The 25,578-nt window shown below is 58.5% G+C and overlaps 1 protein-coding gene across 41 annotated transcripts in view; it reads right to left on the reverse strand.

Moving 5' to 3' along the window:
* Window positions 1–25,578, reverse strand: part of PHLDB1 (pleckstrin homology like domain family B member 1) — a 46,710-nt gene that overhangs the window by 19,472 nt on the left and 1,660 nt on the right. For 19 of the 41 annotated variants that reach the window (XM_051837678.3, XM_051837677.3, XM_051837679.3 and 16 more), the window contains exons 1-10: window positions 25,266–25,455; window positions 21,591–21,671; window positions 20,892–21,015; window positions 19,888–20,058; window positions 12,392–12,517; window positions 8,427–9,775; window positions 5,329–5,610; window positions 4,809–4,949; window positions 4,588–4,725; window positions 1,458–1,613 (exon numbers count right to left, since the gene is read on the reverse strand). In XM_051837678.3, the coding sequence (XP_051693638.3) occupies window positions 1,458–1,613; window positions 4,588–4,725; window positions 4,809–4,949; window positions 5,329–5,610; window positions 8,427–9,775; window positions 12,392–12,517; window positions 19,888–20,058; window positions 20,892–21,015; window positions 21,591–21,671; window positions 25,266–25,310 (2,613 nt within the window). In that variant the 5' untranslated portion in view covers window positions 25,311–25,455. Of the gene's footprint in view, window positions 1–1,457; window positions 1,614–1,955; window positions 2,085–4,587; window positions 4,726–4,808; window positions 4,950–5,328; window positions 5,611–6,454; window positions 6,528–8,426; window positions 9,776–12,391; window positions 12,518–15,055; window positions 15,216–19,887; window positions 20,059–20,891; window positions 21,016–21,590; window positions 21,672–25,039; window positions 25,065–25,265; window positions 25,456–25,578 lie in introns of those variants that run through there. The other 22 variants (XM_051837675.3, XM_089313361.1, XM_089313358.1 and 19 more) reach the window with 8 other exon arrangements.

A 25,578-nucleotide genomic window follows, 5' to 3' on the forward strand; every position in this document is an offset into this window, starting at 1 on the left:
TCCTGATTGGAGGAGAGCAGCTTACTCGGCGTGTGGGTAGCAGAGTTGGGATTGGTGGAAGAGGACTATAAAGGAGGAGAGAGACAACACGCACCAGGAACATCTATCTGAAGGAACACCTGAGCAGCCCCCGAGAGAGCCGGCCGGCAGTGTGCCGCTCCCCCGTGGAAGTGGGGAAAGTGGCAGGGGGCACCGCCCTTCCACGGAGGTGGAAGGACGGTAGCCAACCCGGGAAGAACCAGCAGCAAACCCGGGAAGGGCCGAGCAGACAAAAGAACAGTGCAGGGTTCTGTGTCGTTCCTCCGCGAAGAGGGGGAGCGACAGTGGAGCAGGTAAAGCCACTGCCTGCAATGCCAGCATCCCACATGGGTGCCCGTTTGAATCCTGGATGCTTCACTTCCTATCCAGCTCTCTGCTTTGGCCTGGGAAAGCAGAAGATGGCCCAAGTCCTTGGGACCCTGAACCCACGTGGAAATCTAGAAGAAGCTCCTGGCTCCTGGCTTCAGACTGGTCCAGCTCTGGCCTTTGTAGCCATTTGGGGAGTGAACCAACAGATGAGAAGATGGAAGACCCCTCTCTCTGCCTCTGCCTTTCAAATAAATTAATCAAAAAAAAAAAAAAAAAAAAAAAAGAGTTCAGCCACACCAGGGCTGGCTCCCAGATAGCTGCCCTTCGTGGGACTCCCCTACCTCAGTTGTCTCTAACATCAGATCTAAGGTCTCCACATGGGTGCCAACAGGTCCATCAGACAGAGCTGGATGGGGCAGAAGCCGGCCTCCCCTGCATCTCCACCTGCCCAGCCAGTACCCAGCTCTGAGTGCCAGCGGAATCTGCTTCCCACCGAGCGTCAGAAGAGAGTCAGGGCTCAACACTAGAGCTCCTGGCCGGCGCCGCGGCTCACTAGGCTAATCCTCCGCCTTGCGGCGCCGGCACACTGGGTTCTAGTCCCGGTCGGGGCGCCGGATTCTGCCCGGTTGCCCCTCTTCCAGGCCAGCTCTCTGCTGTGGCCCGGGAGTGCAGTGGAGGATGGCACAAGTATTTGGGCCCTGCACCCCATGGGAGACCAGGATAAGTACCTGGCTCCTGCCATCGGATCAGTGCAATGCACTGGCCACAGCGCGCCGGCCATGGCAGCCATTGGAGGGTGAACCAACGGCAAAGGAAGACCTTTCTCTCTGTCTCTCTCTCTCACTGTCCACTCTGCCTGTCGAGAAAAACAAACAAACAAACAAACAAACAAAAAAAAAACACTAGAGCTCCTCTGCGGTTGCTCCTGGTCTGTCTTCACCACTTGTCTAATTCCCACATCAGTCTACTGGGGGTCTCAATCCACACATCAGCAGAGCGTAGTACAGGAAGGCAACGTTATCACCCGTGAAGTCACCGAGTGCAACTGAGACGCAGGTCAGCGGCCCCCCTCCACCTGTAGCGCGCCGGGAGCCGGGGCCCAGGCACACCTTCCTCTTGGCCACGCTGCGGAGCAGCTCGGCCTTGCTGCGTAGCAGCCCCTGGCCAGCCAGCTCACGCTCCTCCTCCGCGCGGCTCTCCCGCTCCAGCTGCTGGAACTCCAGGTCCTCAAAGAGCTTGGTCTCCGTCTCCAGGGCCTCTGCCTCCTTCAACAACAGTGACAACAGAGGTTGGATGGTGCTCACGACACCACTCTGGGCCTGGAAGGCCAGGCCACAGAGGTGAGTTGTGGGGGCTGGACCCGGGGACGTTGGAGAAAGACCTGCCCCCCCCATCCCCCTCTGCTCTGCTTGGCTTCGTCCCGTTCCCGGGCATCACGGCCTGGAGCGCTGATCCCCCCAACCTTCCCGGACCCCTCCAAGCTACAGCACCGACCCTGGTGTCCGGCAGGTACTGCAGGCCCAGGTGGTCCCGTCCCACCGCTCTCCTGTCTTCTCTCTGGGCGGGTGGCCCGCGGGGGCCGGGGGAGGGGGGCTGGTGGAACTGACCCTTCTCAGCTGCTCCTGTAACTGTTCCCGCACTGACTCGGGGCAGTTATCGAGCTGCGTCTGGAGCTCGGCGTAGAGCGCCTGGCGGGCCTCCAGGTGCCTCCGTCCCGCGGCCAGCTCCGCCCTCTCCTGGTGGCGGGAGGGGGGGGGAGGGCGGGCACAGGGGAGAAACAGAACACACACTCCTCAACTCTGGGTGGCAGGGTAGGGCGGGCAGGGATGCGGTGGCGGGCAAGGGAGGAGACATCAGGAATGAAAGCGGAGAGGAGGGAGAAAAGAGGAGAGTGAGGGAGGAAGGAGGTGAAGAAGGCACACAAAGTGGTGGGGTACAGAACATGAGACAGGGCAAGAGGTGCGGGGACAGCCAGCACAGGCAGGATGCGGGTGCAGGGCAGAAATGTTGGTCTCCTGCTGGTCTGTGAACGAGTAACCTTGGGGCAGGCCCTAGGAAAAGGCCTCAGCTTTCTCCTGGAAGCAGCAGAGGCCAGAACTGCTTCCACATCACGGTTGGGAGCCCAGGGCTCCCAAATCGCCCAGAGACCAAAATTTACCCCCAGGGGAAAGGGTAGTGGAGGCGAGGGTTAAATCCAGGGGTGGGATGCAAATCAGGAGCTGAGGAGGTTAAAGCTACAGCAGTGCAGTGGAGCAGACCCCGTCCAACCCTCTGGGTCCCCCTCCCCCCAACCCCAGCCCAGGACTGGGGTGGAGTGCCGGCACTGCACGCTGAACTTCAGTGGGGACGAGAGTTGCAATTAGTTCGGCCGTTGCCATGGTAATGAGAGCCCTGGGAGTGGGTACAGAGAGGAGGTGGACGGCTCTGTCTGGGGCGAGATGACACCTCCGAGGGCGGGAAAGGGGACGAGGGGAGGAGCTGGTGAGTCACCCCTCCGAAGGACAGGCAGAGGAGAAGCTGTGATTACAGATTCCACAGCCAGAGTCAGGCCATGGACTGGGGGCTGGGGAGGGAGGCAAGGGAACCTTCCCGACCACCGCAGCCGCTGCCGCCGCCGCCGCCACCACCACCACCACCACCACCACCACTACCACCACCACCACTCAAATAACTGGGCCCAGAGATGGCAAAATCCAGGCCTACAGCAATTCCAGGCCAACGAGACACGCTAAGCTGCACCCCAAGAGTAGCCCCTGTGCTGAGTGCCGGCCCCCACCCCCTGGCCTTCTACCCCTATCACTTACCCATCCCACAGAAGAGGCCTGCAGCAGGCTAGTTCCTGGCCACCAGGTACCTCCCTACCGTCTGGGCTCTACTATTAGAATACCCTAGCTTCTGGGTAGCTTAGGGGGGGAGACATCCATTCCCACCCTCTGGCTGGATCTAAATCTGGGAGCCCTAGGGGAAGCTGGAAAGGGCAGCCACTGTTAACAGAGAGACCTCCCCCAGGGGCCACATCCTCCCCTGGACCCCCTTACCCCAGCTCCAGCAGGTAGGCAGAGGGATGGACGGAAGACGACCTGCCTCCCCCTGCTGTGCGGGAAGCTGCCAACGTGGAGCCAGCAGCGCAGGCCTCTCAGTGGGAGGAGCTCCTAGGTTGGGCTGTTCCTCAGCTGGGCCTTTCCCTACCCTTATGCCCCTCCTGCCGCTATCCCATTGAGTCAAGTTCAGCTGCGCTCTCCTGCCGGCTCCTTTCTGAGCAAAACCCTGGGGTCCCACACCAAGAGAGGAGGAGGTAGTTATTAGAGGGGAGAGGCCAGGGGCATGAAGGCCCCCTGGAGTTAGTGCGTAAGCGGGCACGGCTCAGCCCTGCCTGGGTGGCCTGGCAGTTAGGGGCATGCGAGAGCCCAGGACAGTGATTAGACTGCGCGTTAGTGGAGGCCTGGTGGGTAAGCATGGAGTTAATCTGGCACAGAATTTGGGAGTGTGGTTTTGAGGGCCAGAGTTGAAGCTCCAAAAATAAATAAATAAAGGGTCAAAGAATGTTTAGGATCGTCAAAATTGAGGGCAGGAGGAAGATATTCTCAAAAAATCCAAAAAGGAAATTTTAATTCTTAGAAAAATACTGTCAAAATCCAAAATCCCTTCTCCACGTCGGAGCTTTTGGCACAGTGTTGGGCATCGAGTGTGGCTGGCATGGCCCCTGTGGGATGGAGCAGCCCCTGCAGGCTGGCAGAGATCTGAAAGGGGTAGGGGCGGGAACTGGGACCATCTGGGATGGGAGGTTGCAGACCCTGAAGGCTCGGAGGAAGCAGAGGCCTAAGGGCCGTCTCCCAAAGGCCAGCTCCTGAGCACCCACAGCATGCTGGAGACGTCCTCCAGGTGCTGGGACCCACAGCTGACTTACTCCTCAGCATCAGTCCCCTGGGCTGTGCTCACTGCCCCGGAGAGGGGTTTTGGCGCTTCCCAGAAGAGCCCAGAATGGCAGGCACCCAGGCACCCACATGTAGCACAGAGACCCAGACAGAGGAGACCTCAGACACCAGCCCAGCCCCTGGCAGCACCCTCCAAGCTTGTACCTTCCATGGAGGACAAGGGCCCCTGTCCTGAAGAGGCCACAGAGACCACCTGGTCAGCGGGATGGACGACGAGGTGAGGGGTACAGGGCCCCGGAGGAGGCACGTCTCCTGCTCTCTCAGGCCACTGGTCCCAGCCCTGGGCCGGCCAGGTGTGGGTTACCTTTTCCCTCTCCTGCTGGATGCCCGTCTCCAGGGCCACCAGCTTCTCCTGCAGCTGGTCCACCGCCTTCTGCTCCTTCTGCAGCAGCGTCCGCTCTGCCTCCCGCTCCCCCTGCAGCAGGGCCCGCTCCATTTCCGCCTAGGGCAGACACCAGGATCCGTGAAGGCAGCCAGGGCCTTCGCTCAGCCGGGGAGGGGCCCAGCCAGCAGCCTCCGGCTCACCTCGCGTGCCGACTCCTGCAGCTGCTGTTCCAGCTCCTTCACACGGACCTTGAGCTGCTCCACACGCCCCAGCACCTGAGCCCGCTCCTCCTCCAGGGCTAGCACCTCTCCCTGCAGCTTGGCACTAGGTGCATCTTCATGCTGGAAGGGAGGCAAGCCATCAGACGGGGAAGCCTGGGGCTTGGAGAATGGAGCCCCTTTCCCTGGGGACGCTGGGCAGGGTGGGGACAGACTAAGATGTGGAGGCTGATTCCCCTTCCTGTGAGGGGAGCAAAAAGGCCGCAGCTAAAAGGAATAAAGATTTACCACTGGGTGCCAGGCCAGGGTGGGGCCCCAAGGAGAGGCAGGTCATAAAGCTTATTTATAGCCTGGAACCTCCACACCTTCTGCGCCTCCTCACGGCCACCTCTCTGGTTTTCAGTCTCTTCCCGAGGTGGATCCTTCCATTATCCCCACCCCCTGGCTCTCAGCGTTCAGCACGCCAGCCTCCTCTGCCCCAGCGCCCTCCCTTGCACCCCACCTCCTGCTGGGTGCTCTCAGTGCTGCTGCACTCCTCCTTGAGGTTCTCCTCATCTGAGCGGTCCACGCTGTCCCACAGGCGCTGGGTGGCAGCTCCGGGCTCCTCACTGTTCCGCCCAGAGGTCCCCATAGCCCCTGCAAGGCCTCGTGAGGGCCTCCGGCCTGCCAGTGCCAGTGCTGCAGTGGCTTCCCCGATGCTGGGCAGCTCCCCAGCCTCGGGGCCCCCATCAGCCCGGCTGTACTCAGCACACAGGTTCAGGATGGTCTCCAGGCGCTGCCGTTCCTAGGGAGAGTGGACAGAGCAAGCATGAGCCAGCGCGTGCTTGGGGGTGGGGCGTGGGTTGGTGCTAGAATGACGCTTGGTGTCCTGTCAGGAGGGAGACCTCAGGCACTAAGGGCTCGAGGCAGGAGAGCCCTAACCCTAAGATCTGTAGGAGGCAAGGCAGGGCACCACGGAAGTGGGCGGGAAGAACCAGGCTGTGGTGGCACCTGCCCACGTGGCCAGCCCCTCCTGTCTTCCTGCTTCCTGGGCCAAGGCTTCCTCATGGACACACCCAAACACACAAGGACTACAATGAGACATATCCCTTCTGACAGGGAACCACAGCTGTGTGGACACACGGACATCCCAGTGCCGACACATTGACACATAAGGACAGAATGCGTGCACTGGCCCTGTTAACAGACAGCCCCTAACTCGCACAAATGCACACTTACACAAACACGTCCAGCACAGACACACGGGGCTGGAAAACGGATGCACAGGTCTACAGATACCTGACACCCGGCCACAGACACACGGGAAGAGGCAGGGCCAGGACACGGTCCTCCCAGCCCCCACCCTCAGGCAGCCCTGGGCTCCTCCCCAGCAGCCTCGGCTGCTGCCAATCTTTGAACACTCAGGCCCTGGAGTGTTTCACCTGTTCCCATCCCACAGCCGGCCTAGACAGTCAACCCTCCGGGCTAGGAGACATAGGAGGGATGGAACAATCAGGCCCTTGGGCTGTGTCTCCCTCTCCCATTCGTAGCACCACAGCCTCCCTAGCTCTCTGGGGACCCTGCACCTCCTCAGGTGTCTCTCACCACCGAAGGTTTGGCCGCGGTCCCTTCTCTTCCCAGACACTTACACAGCTTCCCTCATGATCCATGGCAAAAATATAAATAAACCAGGAACCAAGCTCCAGCACCCAGGAGGCGGGGCAGGGCCCGGCCCCGCCCCTGCCCCAGGACCCAGATAAGCAGCCGGGTTGAGGTGGGAGGGGCAGGGCAGGCAGCAGCCCAGACTTAAAGTGGCAGGTGGGGCAGGCTGGGGCTGGTGGGGAAGTGTGTGCTTGTGTGGGGTGGGGGTGGGAAGGCTGCACAGAGGAGCTTTGAGCTGGGCCCACCCCTGTGCCTATGCCAGCCTCACTGCCCCCTCTCAGGATGAGCGCCCAGGGAGGCCCAGCATTCTCTCCTAGGCCAAGATGAGAAGGAAACCACAGGATCCTGCCTCAACTCTCAGCTGGGCAACTGCCCCACGCCCCACCCAGATGGTCCCAACCTCTTCCCAAAGGGGCTCCAGAGAAACCTCCTCCAACCAGTCCCAGGCCCCCCCAAGAACTCCGTTCCTCTGCTCTCAGTGAGAAGTGAGCGGAACCCGTCCTCCGGCATGTGGTACATCCCAGCCAGAGCCCCTGGAGCTCCCCGCGCTATCCGGGGAATCCCGGCCCCCGCCCAGCTCAGATGCCATCTCCAAGACAGCTGCCCAGAGCCACACCCAGCCTCTGCACACACCCACACATGTGAGTGCAAAGGGTGCACACAGGCATTATCACATAGGGCGGCCCAGGGTCAGGCTGGGGGCTGCCCACCCTGCTCTCTCCTTTTCCCTGCTCCCACCCTCCCAGATGACCCTGCCTGGCTCAAGGTAAACGGCCCCCATCCAATTGTAGAGGCCAAAGAGAGCCAAGAAAGATGGACCAGGCACTTTTCTAAAGAAAAAAAAAATTTAAAAAGCCTAAGGGGGCCAGCGTTGTGGCGCAGCAGGTTAAGCTTATGAGCACGGGTTTGGGTTCCAGCTGTTCCACCTGCAATCCAGCTTCCTGCTAATACACCTGCAAAAGCAGCGGAACATAGCCCAAGTGCTTGGGCCCCTGTACCTGCATGAGAGACCTGGAAGAAGCTCCTGGCTCTGGCCTGGCCCAGTTCTGGCTTTTGCGGCCATTTGGGAAGTGAACGAACAGATGGAAGATCTCTCTGTCTCTGCTTACCACCACCACCACCACCACCACCACCACCACTTTGCTTTCAAATAAATAAATAAATCTTAAAGAAAGAACAAGCCTCAGGGCTGGTGCTGTGGGGCAGTAGGTTAATCCTCTGCCTGCGGCGCCAGCATCCCATATGGACACCGGTTCTAGTCCCAGCTGCTCCTCTTCCAATCCAGCTCTCTGCTATGGCCTGGGAAAGCAGAAGATGGCCCAAGTCCTTGGGCCCCTGCACCCGTGTGGGAGACCAGGAAGAAGCTCCTGGCTCCTGATCATCCCAGCTCTGGCCGTTGCGGCCATTTGGGGAGTAAACCAGTGGATAGAAGACCTCTCTCTGTCTCTTCCCTCTCACTGTCTGTAACTCTACCTCTCAACTAAATAAATAAAATCTTAAAAAAAAAAAAAAAAAAAGAAAGAAAGAAAGAAAGAAAAGGAAGGGAGGGAGGGAGGACAAGTCTCAGACACAGTAGCAAAGACAGAGAGGTGGGTCCTAATTCCAGCTCTGCCAGAACTTGCTGTGTGATCTGGGACAAATTCATTCCCTTCTCTGGACCCAGCCTTCACATTGCCATCACCTGCTTCTCAAACTGGGAAGTAAAAGGCCTCACCATCTTGGTGCTGTTTAGTGTCACTGTGCTCAGGCACATAATGTGAAACTTGCAGAATAAGTGTGGGATTAGCAAGAACTTAAGATAAAGCCTTAGAAATTTCAAAGAAAGTGCTTCTTCAGGGTACCAGAGCTATGAGATTCTGGTCAAGAAGGTGCAGCCTAGAGGGGATGCTTGAGAAGCCTGGGCCCCTCCCACCCGATGGGCCGGCCAGTCCATGCCCAGAGACCCCAGCACCTGCTCACCAGCCTCTCCATCTCCTGTTCCCGGAGCCGCTCCTGGCGCTGCCGCCGGTGGTACTCCAGGAGGTCATCCTCATTGTCACTGATCTCCGTGATGCTGTTCTTCCGCTCCCGTGTGACAGGCACCCGCAGGTCCCCACTGGAGAGCTTCCTCTGTGCACGGGGGCTCTGGCGGGGGGAAGCCCCAGTGAGGGAGCCCAGACTGTAGGCCGGGCTCAGCCTGCCACTGAAGCTGCCCTTGCGGGGTGCCAGGGACTCGCCCAGAGTGGGCGAGGGGCTCCGTGTCCTCCGCCCGCGGGCCCCCAGCGTCAGGGAGAAGTCCTCTGGTGACGTCCCGTGGGCTGCCCAGCGCCGGGGCCGTGGACTCTCTGACACTTCCCTGGTTAGCTTGGGGTCTGGGGCGGTCCGGGTGGGCAGCGGAGAGAGAGCTCGTCGGGACAGAGATGGGCTCAAGGGAGGTAGCTCGCGCATGCTGTCCAGACCGCGCCGGCCCAGGCGTGGGCTCTCAGGAGGCTGCAGGGTGCGGGCAGCTGACCCATCCGAGAATGTTCGCCCCACCAGCTGGCGCGAGGGGCTGGCAGTCAAGGCCCGCTCAGGGCCCGGGGGCTCACGGAAAGGGCTGGGAGGGCGGTCCTGGAGTGTGCCGATCTTGTTGCGGGGAGCCGGGACTGGAGGCTGGAACTTGGGACTGCCAGGAATGCTGGTGGGTTGGCTGCGGGCACCGGAGGCTGGGTATTCACTCAGGCTGATGGCCACCACGGGCAGCTGCCCACCCAGCCGGGGGCTCTCAGTGGCTCTGCGGGCCTCTGCCAAGACCGTGGCGGCTGGGCTGTCTGTCAGCAGACCCCGGAGGCCAGGGCTGGGAGGCCTCTCATGACCCCCCTTCCTGCCCAGGCGGGGGCTCTCGGAGGAACGGGCACCACTAGGGCGGGACTGTGGGGGTTGCAGGGCCAGATGGTAGCTAGAAGAGCGGGCAGGCACCAGCGGGGGGACGGAAGGTCCTGGCTCCTGCCCACTGGGTGAGTGGCTGGCACAGCTCCCACTGCTGGCTGGCGAGGAGAGTGGTGAGAAGGCTGGAGAGGTGTTCTCATAGCTGGAGCCCACAGACATGGCACCAGGGCTAGTTGGGGGGGACAGCAGGTAGCGCCCACCATTAGCCAGCGGTGAAAGTGGGGACACTGCGGTGGGCTTCTTGCCAGCAGCTCCAGGATCCTCTAGCACCAGTGAGTCCATGATTTCCTGCAGGTCCTTCTCAATAGAGCTCACCAGGGAACTGTGGCTGGCACAGGCCGAGGGTCCCCGGGTTGAAGGCTGTGGGGTGTGGTTCCCATTCACCAGGCTGTCTGGTTCCGCTGAGGGGAAATGTAAAGAGGCCTGAGGCCTTGGCCTTCAACTCCGGGGAGCTGCATGCGCACAAGAGCGAGGTCAGCGCCCCACCTCCTCCTGGCGCAGCAGGGCTTCAAAAGCTCTGCGCAAGTAGCCAGGAGGTCTGGGCTCTGGCACCAGCCAGCTCTGCCCCTGACCCACTGGGCAACCCAAGCCAAGTCAATGGCTCTCAGTTTCCCTTTCTGTAAAGAAAGGGGATGGGCAGGATCCTGTTGGCTCTAACTGTACCTAGGGCAGCGCTAGCAGCAGGGCCAGGCACTTCCCACCCCAAAACCTGGCTCTCCCCTGCCTTGGTTTCCCCAGCTTCCTATGCTTCTCCTTCAGGAAGGGCAGGTGGGCAGTGTACAAAGGAGATGGGGGCTGAATGTGGTCCCAGAGGCTCCTGGTCTAGCAGCAAGCATATCAGGGCCTTCCAACACAGCCAGCCAGAGGCTGGGGAGGAAAACAAAGCCTCCAGGGCTGGGCAGGTGGTGCGGGCTACACAGCTTCATCCGAGAAGAAGCAGAGGAGGGATCTGGTACTAACAGCCTGTTCCTGGAAGCCCTGCTGGCCAGCAGCTAGGGGCAGCTCAGGGCCTCCAATTACCCCATGAAGCCAGCCAGCGAGAGTCTGCCCCAGCCCTTGTCAGCCAACCAGGAGTCCCCAGAATCACTGTTCCAACAGCCCTCACTAAGGGCTTGGCAAGGCTCAAGTAGGAGCAGCTAAAAAAATTAACTAGGGAGTGGACCAGGAACCAGGGACCAGGCTGCTGAGATCCCAGATGAGTGGAAAAGACTCACAGCATTGTGGTGTAGTGGGTAAAGCCCTGGCCCGCAGTGCCGGGATTCCATATGGGCGCCATTTTGAATTCCCAGCTGCTCCATTTCCATTCCAGCTTCCCGCTAATTGCTTGGGAGTTCTTGGGCCCTGGGCTCCTGGCTTCAGTCTGGCCCAGCCCCAGCCATTGTAGCCATTTGAGGACTGAACCAGTGTATAGAAGATTGTTATCATTCTCTTTCTCTCTCTCTCTCTCTCCTCTTTCTGTAACTCTGCTGTTCATACAAATAAATCTTTTTTTAAAATAATTTTTAAAGATTTATTTATGGCCAGCGCCGCGGCTCACTAGGCTAATCCTCCGCCTAGCGGCACCGGCACACCGGGTTCTAGTCCCGGTCGGGGCGCCGGATTCTGTCCCGGTTGCCCCTCTTCCAGGCCAGCTCTCTGTTGTGGCCCAGGAAGGCAGTGGAGGATGGCCCAAGTGCTTGGGCCCTGCACCCCATGGGAGACCAGGAGAAGCACCTGGCTCCTGCCATCGAATCAGTGCAGTGCGCCGGCCACAGTGCGCCAGCCACGGCGGCCATTGGGGGGTGAACCAACGGCAAAGGAAGACCTTTCTCTCTGTCTCTTTCTCTCTCTCACTGTCCACTCTGCCTGTCAAAAAAAAAAAAAAAAAAAAAAAGATTTATTTATTTGAAAGGCAGAATTGCAGAGGCAGAGAGAGAGAGAGAGAGAGAGAGAGAGAGAGAAAGAGAGAGAGGTCTTCCATCTGCCGGTTCACTCCCCAAATCACTGCAAGAGCTGGAGCTGGGATGATCCAAAGCCAGGAGCCTGAAGCTTTCTCTAGGTCTCCCAGGTGGGTGCCGGGGCCCAAAGATTTGGGTCATCTTCCATTTGTTTTCTCAGGTGCATTAGCACGGATCTGGATCAGAAGTGGCGCAGCTTAGACTTGAACTGGTGTATATATGGGATGCCGGCCTGCAGGCAGTGGCTTAACCCATTATGCCACAGTGCCAGCTCCTAAAATAAATCTTAAAAAAATTAACTAGGAAGTGGATGAGTAACCTAGGATGCTGAGACCCCAGGTGAGTATAAAAAGACTGTGGCTGAGGGAGTAGAAAAGGCAAAGCCTTTTTAAGATGGAATTTGGGTTCTAAATTATGGGGATGATGCAGGGCACGAAGAGGTTGCCTTGGATACTGGTGATCCAATGACCTTTCCTCAGGTCCCCAGGGCTGGGCAAAGGCTGCGTGTCATCTGAATGCCAGTGCAGAGTGTAGGGTGGCAGACCCTCTGGTGTGTACCCACCCCCTAGGCAGCTGGGCTGAGGGAGCCAGTGTGGGTTCCTAGAACAATCACCAATTCTCCTCTGGGGATCAATAATTCACACATGAACTGCAGCTGCTCCACTGAGTCAGCGGCAGGCATGGCACGGCCGGAGGGTTGGGCAGGGTCCAAGAGCAGGATCACCAGTAGGTGGGCCCACCAGAGCTTCCCATGCTTCCTGCTTCCTTCAGGCCACTCTCAAGGGTGACACTGTCATGGTGACACAAGAAGGCCAGGACCCCGAGCAGTGGGGTCCAAGCCGGCAGAGTCCTCCATCGCTCAAGGCACATGATTCCCTGCTTTCCAAGCACCACTGCCTTGGATCCCTCTCAGTAGCCCCGCTGCCTGGCTGCCTTTACTAGTCCAAGGTGGGTGGCAGCAAGCCCATGCCACGGACACTGTCCTGTCCTCACATCCCAAGTGTGGCTGCAGTGGGCAAGGAAAAAAGACTGTCCAAGGGGTATTACCAGCCTGAGTCCTTGACCCAGCTGGGCACCTACCAGGACCAGGGCTGTAGGGGGGGCCAGGGACCCGGCCCCCTGCTGGGATCATGCTCTTCATCCACTTGGCTTCAGCAGGGTGGTTAAAGCGGAGAAAGGTGGACTGACCCAGGCACAACATGCAGCCTGTGGAGAAAGCAAACACTTAGGGGTGCGAGCAGGGCTGAGGACCCCACTATGCTATTCAGCACTAGCTGGTTTCCCTTGAGCTCCAAAGAGGCAGCCCCACCTGCACACTCAGTGTCCACACAATGACACCTGAGACAGGCAACCCCACCAGGCAAGGCAGAGTGGAAAGGGCACAGGTGGGTGTCTCCTAAGACCTAAGCCCTTGCCTAACTTCACACTAGCTGTGAGATCTCTGAGTGGAATCATTCCACCTCCAAATCCAGTTCTCTCACCAGAAAAATGGGGACAAGACCACTGACCCTGCAGGGTTAGTAAGACGGCGTCTGTAAACGTAATCTGTAATTGGAGAATGTTCAAGGAACAGGGATGCCTGCATCCCACCCACCAAGCCATGATCTACTGATCTGCCCCTTGGGTAGAAGGGTTGGCTTTGAGAGCAGAAACTTGCAGTTCTGAGACAGAGGACAAGGGAAAAAAACAGGGATCAGTGAGATGGCCAAGTGGGCCTAGAATTTGCTTGTACTCCTTCTTGCTACATGACCTCAGGAGAGCTGCCACCCTCTCAGAGTCTAGGGGGCCACCCTCACCTTCCTTCTGAAAAAGCACCATCTGGCTATTCCCTGGTCTCCTTGGAAACTAGCCAAGCCTGGGCCGCGGGGCCGGCCTCAGCCAAGTGTGTTCCCAGGCAGAAGACACAAGCCCAGTCCTGCCCAGGAAGTGCGAGTGTGTGGAAGAAGGAGGGTGTGTGGGAGCCAGAAAATGTAGCCAGGGGCTCAGGAGCGTGCACAGCAACAGGTGTGCCCACAGGCACCCTAAGCCAAGCTGGCGGAACTCTGCCTGCTGGCTACACCAGGTGTGCCAGGGATCCTGAGAAGATGCTACGTTGGGAGAAGCCAGAGCCCTGGTGCTCTCTACCACCCACCTTTCTGATTTGTCTACACCCCCGGTCCTTGGCCCAGTCTGATGCCACTTGGCACTTCAAGCTTCATGCCAGTCTGAGCTAAGACTGGCAGGGAAGTCTACATTCCTGGACGCTGAGACAGTTCGGCTCAGCCAGGCTGCAAGGGCAAAGGCTATCCCAGGCCACGTGGGCACCTTGGCAGGCCCTCTCATGAGACGCTTGGGAGCCTGTTCCTGGAACCCCAGACATTGCTGTAGGAGAGGTGAGGGCCCTGCAGGCTGGAAAGCCCACGGCAGACAACCATAGTGGACAAAGCCACTTACTACCTTGGCACACCCATAGGCTCTCCCACACAAGCAGGCACCAACAATACTAAATGGGAGGTTGGGGGGGGGGGGCCTTCCTTGCCAAGCTACCAATCAGAGGAGCTGATCCTAGAGTAATCATAACCAGAATAAACAACACAGCCAACCACACTGTCCACCTAATCACAACCACAGCTGTTTCAGAAAGAGTTTGGCCAGGCCCTTCCCCCTCCTTGCAGCCATTTAACTAGCTAATTAATGAGTACACAGGGTCTAGACAGACCCACTCAACCTATGTTGATGGGGTAGGGAGGTTGGGGGGATGGGGGCCTGACCACATGGTCCAAGCTGGGAAGGAGGTGAGGATTCTGCATGGCTTCCAGTCCAGCAACGGCAGGCCCACCCAAGGAAGCTGTGAGCATCTAAGGACCCCCTCCTCCTTAGCCCCTAGAGCTGTCCCCTTTTCCCCCTACCCCACCAGGGGGTGTGGCCATGCTGTCTCTGTGCTATAAATAGTGATGCCAGGCAGCAGAGCTGGATCTGTATTAATAGAGCAGGCAAGAGGGCAGCAGGATGGGAGCAGCCCAGCTCCTGCCCAAATTAACTTTCTATTTGCACACAGGGGCCATAGGCTCTGCCCCAACTCTGGCCCCTATTGCCTACAGGGGCCTGGCCAGCCTGTTTCTGGAAGAAACCCCCTTGATGCCTTCTCCTGCCCCACACATCCAGAGGCCAGCCCTCCAGGGACGCCCAGGAGCCCTGCCCATCCAGTCTCAGTCATGGTCCCAGCCCCCCATGCCCAGAGCAGCTGTGTGCAGGTGGCTGGAGGAGCTGCACATCTGGAGGGAAATAAACCGATCGAAGGAGAGGGTGGATCCCATGTCTGCCATGCAGAGGGGGAACACCACACACACACAGCGGCACACTCAGAGAGCACACATGCTCACTCGGCACAGAGCCCCAGCCCCAGCCCTGCTGGCCACACAAACAGAATGGACCCGCCAGCAGGAGACGCTTGCCACTTTCCATCAGATCCCTACTGAGGCTGCCCTCATCCTAACAAGGATCCCTCAAGCCCATCTGCAGGCTGTCCTCCAGGAGGGGGCTGCAGGCGCTTTGGAAGATGGGGTCTGGCCGGCTGAGCCGTGCACCAAGCCCAGACTCCAACTCCAAAATGTTCAGGGCACAAACCACCCAGTCTCAGCCTCAGGCTCACACAGGGGGCTGAAGACCCATCCCCCTCCTGGTGCCCACCCTTCAGGGCGCCTCCCAGCTCGAGCTCCTCCACGCCCGGTGGCTGGGGCTGGTGGTGGCCGGGGGAGGACTCACCGCTGAACCCGGACCTCCAGATCGTCGGCTCCAGCCAGTGCAGCCCGCCGGGCCCCCGGCCGCCCCGGGCCTTTGAGGGGGCGGGCCGAGCTCCGCGCCGCCGGCTCCAGGCTCGGAGCGCGCAGCCAGGCAGCCAGCAGCCGCCAATGCCCGGGGAGGGGCGGGCCGGCCACCAGCGGCGGCCGGGGAAGGGAGCCAGGGAGGGAGGGACAAAGGAGGGAGGAGGGGAAGAGGAAGTGATGGAGGAGAGAGGAGAGAGGGGAGCGGGATGCGGAGGGCGGGGCGGCGGGAGGATGCGGGGATCCGCGCCAGGGCGGGGACGTGGGCTGAAAGGAGAGGTCCTAGGGAGGCCACGCTGGCCTGGCCACGCAAAGGTGAGAGTGCGCAGGCGCAGCGCGGTGTCTCACTCAGCACCCCGCAGGGTAGGAAGCCAGTGGCAGAGGCTGGGGTCCGAGCCGGTGTCACCTAGGGCCAGTCATGCTGGCCTGGGCTTCCTTATCTATGGAATGAGGTGGCTGGCCTCAGTGACCTCGGAGAACATTCCATGGGTCCATATATGAGGAAGAGGAGAGCAGGGGCCCCATGGAATCCAGATGGGTCCCTAGGTCCAGCATTGGCCCTCAGCCTGCCACTGAGACAAGGTCACCCTGGGCTGGTGATCAGGCCAGGGCAGTGCCCTGTGCCATGCAGGCAGCACTGAGCCCAGCTCAGTGTAAACACCTCTTCCTCTGGACCCCACTCTCCACAGCTCACCCATGACCCAGGCTGGACCAAGACACTGCCCTTCCAGAGGCAGTCTGCATGCTGAGTTCCCAGAAGCCACCTCCTCTCCTTCCTACCCCACCTCCAGTCCTCCGGTCGTGCTGTCCCCAGCCCCACAAAGCACTTTTCCTATCTGGGAAACAGTGTCCCGGTGCCCCCAGGGTCAGGCTGATTTTGAGCCAGGCAGGAACCAGCCAAGGCCCCTAGATAATTGCAGGGACCTAGCGCTGGACCCCAGAAGCTCACAGGTCATCCAGCCTGTCTCCCTCCAAATCCACTGTGTGTGTGCAACCACTCACACAGTCTGACTCGCTGCCTCTCAGACACACACACACTCTGAGTCCCCCCAGCACCCTCAGTACACATAGCCCTCCTGCTGGTTACACACTCTGGCACAGCCACCCTTTCCCTCAGTCCCTGAAGAGACTGCGAAATAAAAAGTCAGTGCCTTGGGGAACCCATCAGGCATACTTTCACCCTCACCAAATAGCCCACCCTGCCCCGCTCCCGCTCTGGACACACACACATCCACACACTCGCATGTGCAAAGCATTTTATTCCCCCTCCTAAAGGAAAAGGAAGAACCATTTAGGGTCAAATGCAAAATGAGGGGAGGCTTAAAAAACAAAACCTCCTCAGGAAGAGTGATTCATCGGTCTGGAAACTATGATGGCCAGCTGGACAAACCCAGCAAGAAATAGGGCAGGAGGCAGCCACAGGCACTGGGGAGCCGAGGCCCTGGCTTCTGTTTTTTCTTCTTTTGAGCTTTATTTATTAGTCAGATCTTTATGAGTTTCAGAACAGAGCAAGCTTGGAGGCTTTGCCCCCCAATTCACAGAAGGAGTAACCGATAGCTGGGTAGGAGAGGAGGAGATCCCAGAGAGGCAGCTGGCTAACCCAGGAGTCCTGGCTCCCGAGCCACACCCCCTGCTGGCCTGCACACAACTCCAACACCCCAGTGAGGGCTTCAGGGAGTGAAGCAGATTTGGAGACAAGGGCTAGGGATGCATGCTAGGAGTGGATGGGGACCTGCTGTCTACACAGCCTGGGCCCTGAGCTGTGTGGCCTTCTGAGTCCTCTCTTACTTAGTCCCCTCCCAGGGCTTTCATGTGGTCTGGCACTGCGGCCCCAGGGTGGGGCAGCCTAGACCCAGACTGAGATTCCTCCTCGCTTCCTTGGTCCCATTTCCAGCTCCACCCCTGGCTTGGTAGAGAAGAGGGTAGCGTGGGATGTGCCAAGATGCCTGGCTACAAGGCGCAGAATGAGGATCTTCCCGACTCCTCACTCCATGCTCCCGTACTCACAGCTCCACGCTAAAGGCTGGCATCTGTTTTCTGCCTGCCTCCCCCTCCCCTGGCCCACGCGTATTCCTGCTGGAAGTGCCTGTCACTGCCGTCTCTGCTTGTCGTGGACTACGTCTCTCCCAGCAGCCTATGGCTGGGCACAGGGCCCAGAGTGATGCATCTAAAGCCTGTCGCAGCCAGAGCAGGCTCCTTGTCATTCCCAGGGTGGATCTCCGTCTGTGCAAAGAGGCGAATCCCCTCTACAAGGCCAGATGAAGGGAAAACGATCCCCTCGTACACACGCCACGGACCGGCATACAGCCAGTGAGTCTGCATGTACACGAGGAGCACAAGCAGACATTTCCGTACTCTTGGTCCTGCGTCCACCCCTGCTGCCCAGTTGAACACGCTGATCCATAAACACGAGAAACAACACAAGCCGAGAGTCACAAACACATCCGGAGATGCATAAACACACTCCAGTTACACAGACACACAGAGATAGCACATGCACCCCCGAGCCACCCAGTTTCCAAGGAAACGCACTCCCAAGAATGTCCGGAGTGGGGCCAGGCAGGGCTGGGCTTGGTGCCTTGCTCCAGAGATGAGACAAGGAACCCTCAGCTCCTGGAGCCCAGGGGAGGGGAGGGCTGGGGAGAAGAACACCCATTCCTTTGTGCCTCTGCCTACCCCTGCACAGGCTGCCAGGCTGCTGAGACAGGCGGGCCCAGACAAGAAGGCTATGGGGTGGGGGTGGGGGGGTGGGTAGGGGAGGGGGTTAGGGTCAGAGAGAGTGGGAGGGCACATACTTGGCAGGGTGGGCATCTTGCTGGGCAAGGGGTGGGGTTGGTCACTAGGGCCACAGGAAATGCTTGAAAGTTTCATTGTGGCCCCAGGCCCTCCCTCTTCCCAGGGAACTGAACCATGCCCTATGAAGACTGGACGAGAGACATGCAGGGCCTGGTTCCTACCCTCCCCTGCCCTGCTCCCAACACACTGGGCAAGACAGTTCTTTGGGGGAACACCGGGCTGCCTTTCAGCTTTGCTCTGTGGCCTCACCTCTGTGCACTTAAGTCTCCGTGACAATGCCCTCTCTGAAACCAAACAGGACTCTCAGGAACCAGATGGCTTCATAGCCAAAGCCCCAGTCTCTGGGGCCCCTTGCTCTCCTCCAGACTCAGAGACCCAAAACCCCGGAGGAAGCAAGGGCCTGCCTGCCGTCACTGACACAGCTGCCTCCTTGCAGTCAGATGTCCATACCCTGTGCTCACCCAAGGGCAGGAGCGAAGGAGTAGGGCAAATTCAGGTCTCGTGATGACCCAAGGGTTTCCTGAGTCTGCTGTGAAGGGAGTAGCATTTAAAGACCCCCCCAAGGGGTGTGCACAGAAGGAGGGTGGGAGACCCTGGAGCAAGAGGGTGCTCTCCTGGAAAGGGGCTTCCAGCCGGTAAGAGTTCTCAGAAAACAATGCCAGCCCTCCTGCTCAGAGCCAGACTTAGCCTGAAACACCCATCCTCAGGGCACCCTCCCCTCTCATCGCCACCCAAATCCACTTTTCTCAATCCCCTGCTTGGATGATTCACAGTAGGGATTGCTCTCAGACCCCGTTTCCACAGTGACCACACCTAGGCTGTCAAAGTGCTACTTGGGGAACCAATGCCGTGGCCCAGTGGGTTAAACTTCCACTTGCAATACCAGCATCCCATATCCTGGCTGTTCCGCTTCCAGTCCAGCTCCCTGCGAATGTGCCTGGGAAGGGAGATCTGGATGAAGTTCCTGGCTCCTGACTTTGGCCTGGTCTAGTCCTGGTTGTTGCAGGCAGTTGGGAAATTAACCAGTAGCCCGAAGATCTTGCTCTCTCCCCCAGCTGTGTTTCCGTCACTCCGTTTCAAACACACATACATATATATGTATATTTAAAAGTGCTGTGTGGGCTGACCTTTTACCTGTCTGTAACCATAGTACTCAGGGCCTGTTTTTTAGAGCCAGCTTCTCTAACAAAAAGGCCCATTGCTTTGGGAAACTAAGCTGTAACTGTATTCATGACCCCAAAGCTGCTACCAACAGCCTTGTACCAGGAGTGGCCATATCCTCAGATTCTGCCATCAGATTTTGCCCTTGGCCCATTCCCAGAGCAAGTTTTGTCCTCTACAGCTTCTCAAACAACTCACTCTGTAAATAAAACTTTAAAAAGGAAAAAGGAATGGGACAGGTGTTTGGCCCAGTGGTTAAGGTGAGTCCTGGCCTCCTTCCCTAGTCCGCCTTCCTGCTGATGTGTGCTGTGGGAGGTAGCAGGTGAAGGCTTGGGGACTCGGGTCCCTGCTATCCCCAGCTGTTGCAAGCATTTGGTAAGTGAACCAGTCAATGGAAGACCTTTGTCTGTCTCTCTGCCTTTTGAATAAATATATGTTAATAAATACTTTTTTAAAAAGCCTCCCTCTAGGCATTATGAAACAAAGACACTGATACTCTCTCACTGCCATTGCTCACCCCCAACACCACCACAGCAGAGCCCGGGCCCTCTGACAGCAGGCACTGGAACCTCTTCTCTCCCGATGGTGTGGAGAGGCAGGTGTGGGTGACCAGAGAGACAGCGGGTTAAAGACTCGTCTGGGTGCTGGAGGGGTTCGGGATGTTGTTAAGGCACATCCAGGCGCACCTGTGCATCCTGCCCCCTGAAACCACTCCCGCGGTTACCATGGTGAACATCACAGAAGGCTTCCCTTGCGCCTAACATGTACAAGCTTTTAAATGGAGACCCCCGTCGGTTTGGGGGCACCAGACCTTACCCTGAGTGAGCCGGGTGGGCTGCCGGACAGGGAGCCCATCAATACTACAGGCATTGCCGCAAGGGTAGAGGGTGAGGGTGCCCTGAAGATTCTCAATGTAGCAGTGTTCTGGAGCCAGGCCCGGGCCCTGCAGCGAGATGTCCCTGGCTGCAGAGCCAATCACCGTCCTCCCTGGAGACAAGAGGCAAACTGAGTCAGAGGGGCTGTCAGGCTGAGCAGGAGCAAGGCAAAGGGGACCACGGAGGTGGGAGAGATGCATTTCTACCTCCTCTCTGCCCACCACTGCTGCCCCTCTTTGGCCCCGGGGTCTGGGGAGACGGCAGAGAAAGCTCTGCTGTGAGGGAGAGAAGGCGCCTGACTCTGCAGACCTTCCCTTGGTCCCCCCAACTGCCCCTCCCTGTGTCTTTGTCCCGTTTCCCTTGCCTCCTACTCTTCCCCCTCTTCTTCTAAATCTCCAGTCTCCTTCTCTCCTTCCTTCTGCCACCTGCACCCCCTCCCCTGCCTCCTTCCCTCCCCCTGGCAGAGCCCCTGGGACTGGTATTTGGAGAATGTGGGGAATGCACTATCACCCTGGCAACAAGTGCAGCCAGGAGAGGCTGGAGGGAGAGCAGAAGCTGAGTGCAAAGGGGGCCATGCCAGGGTCTTATCATGGGAGATCTTGCCCCCCCACTCCTGTCTCTCTATTCTCCGCCGTCCAGGCCCCCATGCCCTGGGTGGGGCCTCCTTCTTGTTGGCCAGACTGGTTGCCAACAGCACGTGCTCTCCTGTTTCAGCAGTGCTATCCTCCTCATTTCTAAACTGATCTTTAATCCCAGCTACCACAGAAGGCAGGCTGTCCAGGGAGGCTGAGACTAGGGGGGCAAGCTGGGAGGGAGGGAGGACTAGGATGGCCGGCAGACAGCAGCAGGGCACACTACATGCAGGGGTCTGGTCTCCCAGGCAGGAATGCCTGTGGTGGGGAGGGGGTGGCAGGCGGCAGGCGGGACGCCCTTGCCCACACTCACCTTCCTCCAGCGGCAGGAGGGTAACAGCCGTGCTGAGTCGCCCACTGCCCAGGCTCACCAGATGGGGTTTGTCCGTTTGCACCTTCAGCCCTTTGCCTGTCTCGATCAGGTCCAAAGGTCCCTTCTGCAGGGAGTGGGGGCGGGGGATGAGCACCATCAGAGACCACCCTAGTCCTGGTCACACCAGCACTCTCTCCACAAGGCTCTGAGGGTGCCGAAAGGCTTAGCACAAACCTCATACAGAGCATCAGTCCCCGAAATTCTAATTAGATCTGAATCTAGGCCACTAACTCGTCCCACTGGATTTATCTCAAGTCTTGGCTCAGCTGCCCCTTTTGTCTACTAAAACAGAAACAGGGAGAAAGGGGTAGAGGCAGGGTCTTAGAGGAGGTTCCAGTGGAGCTCCCTGGCTCTCCATCTCCTCGGCCGGCCATTGCTTGCCCTGGCCACACTACCAGGGAGGGCACAGGCAGGGGGCAAGACAGTGATACAACTCAGGGACACAAACTGTTTTCCGACTTTCAAAGAGGAGTTTCTGAGTGGACCAATTAACCTGATTCAGATAGAGTGAGCTGTTAATAGGCTTGGCACCTGGGGAAGGCCACAAAAGCCAGAACTGCTGCCCTCCTCCTCGGGCTGAGACGTAAGTAGGTAGAAGAGCCGAACCCATGCTCATCCTGCAGCCCCGACCCTACTCACCTGCACCATGGCCTGGGTCTTGCATCCAGGACCTCCCTGGCTCCTGTTGAGAGCATCCATGGTCCTGGGGCTCCAGAGCTCCTAGGGACACAGCAGAGCAGGGGGAGTTGGGAGGCCAGGGCAAAAGAGGAAAAGAAGTATGTTCTTGGGGTGTTTGGCCCAACAGTAAGGATGCTGATTAAGACACCAGGATCCCACATCTGAGCGTGTAAGTTTGATCCCTGGCTCTGGGTCCAGCTCCTGAGTCCAGCCTCTCGTGAATGCAGACTCTAAGATGCAAGGGCTCAAGTACCTGGGTCCCTGCCACCCACGTGGGGGAGCCGGATTGAGTTCCTGACTCCTGGTTTGAGCCAGATCCAGTCAAGGCTACTGGGGGCATTTGAGGAATGAACCAAGAGGAACTATATCTGTCTGTCTCCCAAATTAGAAAGAAGTGGGTTCTGCAGCACTGTCCTCAGGGCTGGGCATCATCATTGCCAGTAAGCTCATGCTGAAGGAAAACTGGAGGCAGTCAAGGAGCTTGGGGTCCAGGGCACAGAAGATGCCTCACCCACAGCCACGGCATGGATACCACACCATACCAGTCCTGGTCCTTGTCACCATAGGTCCAATCAACACCCTCAGGCCTAATCTGCACCTCTGTGCTTTCTTAGGCTACCCAGAACCCAAGCCCTGGCAGCCAAAGGACCTCAGCCACATGGAGCCTTAAGTAGGGGAGGGGAAATCTACCTTAGTGGGAAAAGCAGAGTCCAGGGAAGCCCCTCTAAGAACCCTGGGAGCCAGAGGCCCCCCAGGGGAGTGGCAGAATGCAACAGGGACTCTCCGTCAACCTTTCCTTCTTTTCTTTTTTTCCCCAGGGGTGTCATCAGGGCGTCTCCTCACAGGAGACAGAGGAGACACAGTCTGCCATCTCTGTATATCTCCACTCCTGCACCCTTTCTTCCCTAGAAAGCACCCCCACCCCTACACAGCCAGCTAGAAACCTCTCTGGGTTCTGAGCTGGCTCAGTGCTCTTAGAAGCAGGAGAAGGCAGGCTTCAGAGCCAGAACTCGAATCCCAGCCATGCACCTTGTCTCTCCCCGGCTCACGTTTCCGGCACCTGAGGAACTGAGGAATGACCTCTGTGTGCTAATGTGCACCCATGTGCCCATCCCTTGGCCAGCTTGCTACTGAAGTGTTGCTGGGGAAAGCCGAGAAGAGAGTGGTGAGGGTGAGGGAGGTAGACTCAGGACAGCGGGGTTTCCCTCCTCTTGCTCTTCCAGCAGCCTACGAGGTGACCTGGAGAGGAAGTGGGGGCACAGCCAGCATTCCAAGGAGTGTCTAACTCTGGCAGTGGGTCCTTAAGGCCTCGGTCATGGAGTTGCTAAATTTACCCTCCCGGCTTCCACCCTTCCTGCTTGGACTACATCACCTCTGTCACCATTTCCACCCAAGCTAGCGGAAGAGAGTCCGGAATAGGCCTGGGGCCCACCCAAAGGCCGCCTAGGAAAAGGGAAGGCAAAAGCCATTCACTTAACACCAAGTCCCAAGTTGGCCTAGCTCCTCCCCAGGAGATCTGGCCATGGGGAAGAATTTCCAGGGATGGAGATCGCTGTACGGCTTCCTTAGACTCACTTTCCGAGGGAGGAGAGATGGACAGTGGGTTGGGAATGGGAAATTTATGCAAAAGGAGGGGTGATAAAAACAAAATAATGGAGAGGGAAAGGCATCATACTTTCACAGAAAGAGTGAGCTGGGACGCAATAACCTGAAATTCTATCCTGACTTTATTTATTCACTAGCATTTAACCTCTGATTATCAAGACATTCTTCCATAAAACTTGGAGAGAGAAAAAAGATTGACCAGTGCTTGCTTGGGGCTGGGGGTGGGATGGGGAGTGACTAACCGAGCACAAGATTCTTTTTTTTTGGGGGGGGTGGGGGTGACAAAAATGTTCTACAGTTAGAGGCCCTGGCTCTGCTCCCGGTTCCAGCTGCTTGCTACAGCACACCCTAGGGGTAGCAGATCATGGCCCAAGTATCTCTGCCACCCACATGGGGAAATCTGCATTGAGTTCCAGACTCATGGCTTCCACCTGGCCTAGCTCTGGCTGCAGTGGGCACTTAGGGAGTGAACCAGGAGAAGGAAGATCTCTCTCTCTGCCTTCCAGATGAAATGAAACTAAGTGAAACAGTTAAGACATTTTAAAAATTAGATTGTAAAGAGAGTTGCTTAGCCCTATAAATAATGTAAGAATCATTGAACTGCACACTTAAATTGTATTTTTTTTTTGACAGGCAGAGTTAGAGAGAGAGAGAGAGAGAGAGAGACAGAGAGAAAGGTCTTCCTTCCGTTGGTTCACACCCCCCCCCAAATGGCTGCTACGGCCGGAGCTACACCAATCCAAAGCCAGGAGCCAGATGCTTCTTCTTGGTCTCCCATGCGGGTGCAGGGCCCATCCTCCACTGCACTCCTGGGCCACAGCAGAGAGATAGACTGGAAGAGGAGCAACCGGGACAGAACCCGGAGCCCCAGCTGGGACTAGAACCCGGGGTGCTTGCCTAGTGAGCCACAGTGCCAACTTTAAATTGGATTTAAAATTAAATTTTATGGTATATAAATTATACCTCAATAAAGCTACTTTTTTTTTTAAAGGCTGTCTGAAGATTCAGGTCTTGTATTCAGTGACACCCCTCGAAGTGCAAAACACTGTAAAAATGCCAGTTAAGACCAGCTGCATGACCTTGAGCGAAGCAATTCACAGGTGCAGGCCTCAGTTCCTTCACCTGTCAAAGCGGAGTGAGAGGCAGCCGTGGGCGTGCTCAATTATTTGGCAAAGAACTTCAAGTGGAGATAAAGATTGTAAAGGAATAAGGTTGATGGGGAACAAGAGTGCTAGAGGAGAACAGAGAAGGGAATGAGGAGGTGAAAGGAGAAGGAGAGATAAGGAGAGAGGTGTGGGGAGAAGATAAGATGGAGAGATTGGGAGGTGCGAGCCTCTGGCCCCAGCCAGGAAACCTAATCCCGGCGAAGTGGAAACACCTGACCAGCCGGTGTCCGCACGCAGGCGGCCATCGCCGCGGCTCAGAGCCGCCACTTGGAGGCACGCCCTCCTCGGACCCCCAATCCTGGCCTGAGCGCGGAGTGAGGGCGCTGACTGACCGGTGGGCATCCGGAGTCCCCCCCCAACCTCCCGCCCCCTCCAGGGTCTGTAATTACCCACCCTGCCTGCCACCACGGTCTTTTTGAGAAACCTCACCCAGCTCAGCTGCCAAAAACAGGCCCCAGCTCTGCAGCAAGAAGTCGGGCAGCAGCACCCCAGCTACCTCGGGAGCAGAGTGGCAGAGGTCTCTGTGTCCGGACTGGACGGGCGACACGGAGCCCCCCCCCCCCCAATGCGGCCAGGCCGGGGCTGTGACCGTGACCCTGGGGTACCCGGCCTCCACGCCCAGCGACAACACCCCCGCACCTGCGCCACACCGGGCAGCAGTCCCCAGCCCTCTCCGGCGAGCGGGGCGCCTCTCGGGGATCTCGGCGCCCGAGTGAGGGTGGAGGGAGGTCCAGGAAGGGCCCACAAGCCCTGGCACTAAAAGAGGCCCGGGCTCCCCATGGGGCCTAAGATGAAAGGCCCCAGCCCCCGCAGCCCCACTGCTCAGCTGCCCCCCAGAGCCCCTGCGGGGCGCTCGGGCCCTCACCTGCGTCTTGGGGGGCCAGCCGCGGCCTCGCCCCGGGCGTCGCATAGCTGCGACCCGCGGCCTGCGGGGCCGAGCCGGGATCCTCTCGGCCGCCCGCCGCCTTCGCCTTCCCGGCGCACATCCGCCCTCGAGGAAGGAGGCAGGAAGGGAAGGAAACTGAGGCTGGGAGCCGAGCGGGCGGGACGTCCGAGCGGGGCGGGGGCCGGAGCGGGGCGCCGAGGGCCCAGGGGGCGGAGAGAACTCAAGGCTGTGGGGGAAAGGGGGCCTTGCGGGGAAGCGGACGGGGAAAGGGAAGTTTGGGAGCAGAGGCTGG

Source organism: Oryctolagus cuniculus, chromosome 1 (genome assembly GCF_051225735.1).
Source record: "Oryctolagus cuniculus isolate XC-2025 breed Fujian yellow rabbit chromosome 1, ASM5122573v1, whole genome shotgun sequence".
NCBI lineage: Eukaryota > Metazoa > Chordata > Mammalia > Lagomorpha > Leporidae > Oryctolagus > Oryctolagus cuniculus.